At 35.0% G+C, this 6,392-nt stretch overlaps 1 protein-coding gene across 1 annotated transcript; it reads left to right on the top strand.

Annotated features, from left to right (window-relative positions):
- Positions 1-460: 460 nt before the first annotated feature.
- Positions 461-1,471, top strand: LOC145096348 (uncharacterized). The gene has a single exon (XM_079034092.1). It carries the CDS (start codon positions 461-463, stop codon positions 1,469-1,471), a length of 1,011 nt encoding a protein of 336 aa, XP_078890218.1.
- The last annotated feature ends 4,921 nt before the right edge of the window (positions 1,472-6,392 follow it).

The following is a 6,392-nucleotide window of genomic DNA, read 5'->3' as shown; positions in this document are numbered from 1 at the left end:
CAGAAAATCGGAATAAGGGGGGTAATTTTTCGAAATTTGCTGTGGGGAATCTAAAGAAAGATGGGAAGGAGAAAGGGGTATTTCAGTCAAGAGATGATAAAAATGGGAAAAAGAATGGAACAGGGGTGTTTATTCCAAAAGAAAAATTGGGGACAAGAGTGAAGAATGTTATAGAGAATTTTAATGCTAGAAAAGAAGAAATGCAAGGGAAAAAAGAAGAAGATCAAAAGAAGGTTTATGTTCCTAAAAAGCAAGTTGAGTTCAAAGTTAGTTCTAACTTTGATAATGTGGGTTCTACATCAGGTAAAGATGATCAAGATGAATTTATAACACAAAACCCTTTTGATGTTCTTGCTGATTTGGGTTTAAGGGATATGTCTTATCTTGATGAGATAGATCCGGAGGTTTTAACTGGAGGTGGCCAGGAGACAAGCACCGAAAAAGAATTTGCTGATCAATGATGATAAATATAGGGTGTTGGAATGTGAGGGGTTCGAATTTAAGGCCAAAACAGGAGGAAATAAAGAATGTGATAAGAAGTAATAATTTGTCGTTGTTTGCTATTCTGGAATCTCAGTTGAGGTTTAATAAGTTGCAAGCGACTTGTAATAATGTGTTTGGGAGCTGGATGTGGATTTCTAATCAAGACATGAGCCCTAAAGGCACTCGTATTGTCATTGGATGGGACCCGAATGAAGTCATTGTCATGCCTTTGGATGCAAATAGTCAAGTGATGCACTGTCAAGTCATTTTTATTAAGGAAAATAAGAGGTTGTTTTGTTCTTTTGTCTATGGTTGCAATTATTATATAGACAGAAGAAAACTTTGGGATTCCTTGGGAAAACATTATAATGTGGTTGCTGGCCAGCCTTGGTTGATTGCTGGAGATTTTAATGTTACCAGAGAACTTGTGGATTCGATAGCTGGTCATTCTAAAATCTCGAGGGGTATGGTGGAATTTAACGAGTGCATTAATCTTATTGAAGTTCAAGATATAAATAGTAATGGGTTGCACTACACTTGGAATCAAAGACCACGAGGGGCATCTGGGGCATTGAAGAAACTTGATCGTGTGCTTGGGAATCATAAATTTATTGAAGAATTTCCGAATGTGTTTGCTAATTTCCAGCCTTATCGGATTTCAGATCATAGCCCTATGATTATCAAATTCCCAATTAAAAGGAAGTTCAGGATCAGGCCGTTCAAATTTGTTAATTCTCTTTTGTTGTTAGATAACTTTCTTCCCATTGTTGAAAGTGTTTGGAAAACTGATGTTGAAGGGTTTGGAATGTTTCGGCTATGTCAGAAATTGAAGCTTTTAAAGAAACCTCTCAGGAAATTGTTAAATGTTCATGGCAATTTTGCTGAAAAAGTTTCTAAGTGCAGAGAAGAATTATGTAGGGTCCAGGAAAGTCTTGATTTAGACCCATGCAATGAAGAGCTGAGATTTGAAGAAGGAATTTACCTTTAATCTTTTTTGAATGCTAGCAGGGAAGAGGAGAGTTACTTAAAACAAAGAGCTAAAGTGCATTGGCTTAAGGAGGGAGATTCTAATTCTGCGTATTTTCATAAGGTAATGAAGGGTAAAATTAACAGGAACAGAATTGAAACAATCCTTGATGGAAATGGAAATTGGAAGGAAGGGGATGAAGCTTTCAAAGTAATTGTGGATTATTTTGGTGAATTTCTTGGAGTGGAACATGATGTTGTTCCCATTCTTAGTCCGGATGATCTTGATTTCAGGAAACTTGACAATCAACAAGCTGTGGATATGATAAAAGATGTTACTGATGAGGAAATTAAAGCTGCCCTTTTTGATATTGATGATGATAAAGCGCCTGGCCCTGATGGTTTTTCATCTAAATTCTTTAAGAAAGCTTGGATGATAGTGGGGAGTGATTTTTGCTTTGTTGTTAAAGAATTTTTTCTTTCAAAAAAGATCTTGAAGGAAGTTAATGCTACTGTTATTGCATTAGTTCCTAAAGTGCAGACTCCAGGTAAGGTAGGGGACTATCGGCCAATATCTTGTTGTAATGTGATCTATAAATGCATTAGCAAAGTTATTGTTAACCGCATTAGAAATCATCTTGGGTGCTTGATCTCGGATAACCAGTCGGCTTTTATTCCAGGGCGTTCAATCTTGGATAATATTCCGTTATCTCAAGAACTTGTCAGAGGGTACCATATTAATAGGGGTTTTGCTAGGTGTGCTATGAAAGTTGATATTCAAAAAGCGTAAGATACAGTCAATTGGAGATTTTTGCGGAATATATTGAAAGAGTTTGGATTTCATGAATCTATGATAACTTGGATTATGAATTGTGTTACTACTTCCTCTTTTATGATCAATATAAATGGAAGCTTTCATGGGTTTTTCCAAGGAAAGAGAGGCCTCAGACAAGGTTGTCCTTTATCTCCTTACCTCTTCACTCTTGTTATGGAGGTGTTTAACCTAATGCTTAAAAGGAGAATAAAGGAATGTAGTGAATTCAAATACCATTGGAGATGTAAAGAACAGGAGCTTACTCACTTATGTTTTGCTGATGACCTGATGGTTTTTTGCCACGGAAATTCTGGGTCAATAAAAGTGATTAAGAAGGCTATGGATGAATTTGCTAATTCTGCAGGTCTTGTTCCAAATCTGTCCAAAAGCCACATCCTTTTTGGGAATGTTAAGGAGCAATTTAAAAGGAAAATTCTGAGGATTCTGCCTTTTGTTGAAGGTAAACTGCCTATGAAATATCTTGGGATTCCTTTGATCTCTACTAAGCTTTTTATTAGAGATTGTAAGGGTCTTGTAGATAAAGTTAAGAAGAGAGTTAATGACTGGAAAAACAAATCATTGTCTTATGCTGGAAGACTCCAATTAATAAGTGTTGTTCTTGCTTCACTTCCTGTTTATTGGGCTTCTGTGATTTTATTACCAAAAGGAATAAATAAAGAAATTGGAAAAATAATGAGGGAGTTCCTTTGGAACAGTGGGCAGAATTGTAAAGGAGTTGCCAAGGTGTCATGGAATAAAATATATAAACCAAAGAGTTATGGTGGGCTTGGGCTGAAAAATCTCAAAGATTGGAACATTGCTCTTCTATCGAGTAGAATTTGGAAGCTTATTAGTGGACAAAATTCCCTGTGGGTGAAATGGGTTAATTGTTATTTGCTTGAAGGAAGAAGCTTTTGGGATGTGGGTCCAAAAGATAAAATGAGCTGGAGCTGGAGAAATCTTTTAAAGATTAGACCTTCTTTAAGAGATTTTTTCTATTCTCGAATTGGAAATGGAAAAGGAACTAGCATGTGGTATGATAATTGGCATCAATTGGGTCCTTTGAGCTATGTCCTATCTCCCAGGGAAATTACTAATGCTGGATATAACATAAGAGACAAAGTTAGTGATGTTATTGTTGATGAAAATTGGAATTGGCCTTCTGAATGGATTGAAATGATTCCTCAATTGGATGATTTCCCTGTGCCAAGGATCATCAGAGAGAAAAAAGATGAAGTGTATTGGGTGAATTACAAAGGAAAGATTGTCCCATTTGCGGTTAATCAGGTATCTTCTTCTCTTATGTGTCGTGAGTCAATTGTTGAATGGTATGATTTAGTTTGGTTCCAAAACAGAATTCCAAGTCACTGTTTCATCCTTTGGCTTGCTATTCTTGGAAGACTCAGAACTCAAGATAGAATGAAGAGATGGAAAGATTCGAATGATTTTAGTTGTGTTTTTTGCAATTCTCAAATAGATTCTCATTCACATCTGTTTTTTGATTGTAATTACACAAAGGAAGTTTGGAACTTGATGAAAGTTAAAGTGAAAATGAATCATAGATCTGGCAATTGGGTTGATATCATCAATGAGCTCCAATGTTCTTTAAAAAAGAAAAGCATCAATAACTTCATTAGAAAAATTGCTTTGGCAGCTTCCATTTATCATATCTGGAATGAAAGAAATAAAAGATTGTTTGGGAAACAGAGCAATTTAGTGGAAAATGTTGTCAAGATTATTTCAGAAGACATTAGATTGAAGATTTTTAGCCTTAAAATGGGATATCTTGGGCTTAATGAAGAATTGTGCAAGGAGTGGAATGTTCCTGTTAAAAACAAAGATTATTTCCATGAAAATCGAAATTAATTTGAGAAGTGGGATGTATGAAGATTTGTCAGAGTGGCTGGCTTGGAATTGGTGGAATAAGAGCTATTATAGAGCTCGGATGGTGAAAATAAGAAAGAATGTAAATAAAAGCGGAAATTTAAAAAATACGATTAAAGGGTATTTTGGTCAAAGCTGGAAATTTAATAATTTGGATGAATTAATAGCGATTATCTTGATTATTAAAGGTATCTGCTATAATTCTGAAACAGGGGGTTGCAAGGAGATGGATTTGGAAAATAAAAATTACAGGGGCTTATCCTTTGTTCAGTGGTTGATCGGAATTTGGGCTGATGAAGAAGCGACTTGAATAGTTTATGTCGTGGGTGATAATCATATTTATGTTGAGAGGAGTAAAAAACTGCGATTCAGCGGTCGTTGGTACAGAAAAGGAAGAAATAAGGAACAGGGGCATTTTGGGAATTTTTTAATTGATAATGATTTTGAATTTTGGATTGAAGGGTATTTCGGTAATTCTGATTTTTTTGGATTTCTAACCCTTTTCGAGATAATTGTGGGAAAGAGGATAAATGGAAGAATTTTAAAAAATAGCGAAAAATTAAGAATTCGGATCAAAGGGCAATTCGGTCAATGTTGGGGAAAAAATAAAATGGATGATCAAATTGTGAAGTGCTTGGGGGTAATTGAAAATTGGAGGAAGGATGTAGTGAGTGGGGATCTATTGGATGGGTTTTTTGAGAAGCAATTGGAAATTGAAAATGGAAATGGGTGGTGTGATGTCCAGCAGGTTCTGAATGCAATTGAGATAAATAACAAATATGGGCATTTTGGGCATTTTCATAAATTCGATGAATTTTGGAGCTGGAATGATATTAATGGAGGTTGGCTGGGTTTGCAAAGTGACTGGAATGAAATTATTGGGAATCAAATTTCTTTTCATGTTCATTTAAGGACACAGGGGCATTTTGGTCAAACTTATGAGATGAGAGCCATTTTTAATCAATTTGTGCTGAGTCTTTGGAATTTGGCTATTAAGAAACAAAGATGGAATTATTGGATATGGATGAATTCTTTTGTTTTTGAAGGAATTCATATCCAATATTATTTCAAAGGAATTAACGGTAATGGGACTTTTGCCAATTTTTCCCTTAAAATTGGATTGCAACTCGGTTTTATCCCGAGTATCATTTGGGTTATACCTTATGATGTGGTCACTTTTCATCAATATTTGGAATTTATCTCCAATTATTGTGAAGTTTTGCCTTGGAAACAAGGTGAGTATTTTCAAGGAATTGACGGAAATGGGATTTTTATTACTTTTTCCCTTAAAAGTAAAGTGCATCTCGGTTTGATCCCGAGTTTCATAAGAGGTGTTTCTTATGAAGTGGATTTTATAAATGTGCATATGGGTAGTATCCCCATAAGTTGTGAGGTCTATACTTGGAAACAAGGATTGGAAAATAAAGGAATTGACGGAAGGATATTTAATTATATCCTTAATTTTTTCGGCAATTCATTGCTAGAGGGTTCAATTCCCGAAAATAGTCGGTTCAATCCTATTTGTTTAGGGTCAAATCTTGGTTCAATTCCAAGTAATATAGTCAAGTGGTTTGCCCCTTTTTTCCAAAAAAGGATGATTTTTTCCGGTTCAAATCCGGAGCTTTTAGTTGGATGGTTTTCTTTCTTTTTCCATAAAAAGAATTTAAATCTTGGTTCAATTCCAAGTAGTTTAGTCATGTGGTTGGCCCCTTTTCTCCAAAAAAGGATGAATTCTTCCGGTTCAATCCCGGAAATTATAGTTTGGTTTTTCAACTTTTTCCGTAAAAAGTTCAAAAATCTTGGTTCAAATCCAAGTAATTTAGTTGGTGGGTTTTATGATTTTATCCATAAAAAATCTAGAGATGGAAAAAACATCAAAGAGATGAGGATTGTGAATGTTGAAGATGGCAATTGGAATGGAAAGAGGAAGAATCAAAGTGAACACAGATGTTTGGATGAAGATTGCAAAAAGTGGAAGATTGTGAATAGATATAAAAGAGAGGATAATAGTTTGGCTTTTTATAGCAATATATTTTTGAGATGCATAAAAGATAATAAAGACAAAAGAATCGTGAGAAGAAAGAAGATGGTTATGGTGGTTGTTATTGGGAATTGGAAAATAGACATTATTTGCAATTTCTTGTGGGACACATGGGATAATTTTGTTCATAGGCTTTGTGTTATTTTACACTCATGGATGTGGAGTATATATAGAGATTGCATTTTTGAAGTTTGGAAGAAAAAA

The sequence above is a fragment of the Lactuca serriola genome, chromosome 3 (assembly GCF_051521515.1).
Source record: "Lactuca serriola cultivar US96UC23 chromosome 3, Lser_US96UC23_V15, whole genome shotgun sequence".
Lineage (NCBI taxonomy): Eukaryota > Viridiplantae > Streptophyta > Magnoliopsida > Asterales > Asteraceae > Lactuca > Lactuca serriola.
Note: the sequence above shows the minus strand (reverse complement) of the source record. Positions and strands in the feature narration are given on the sequence as shown.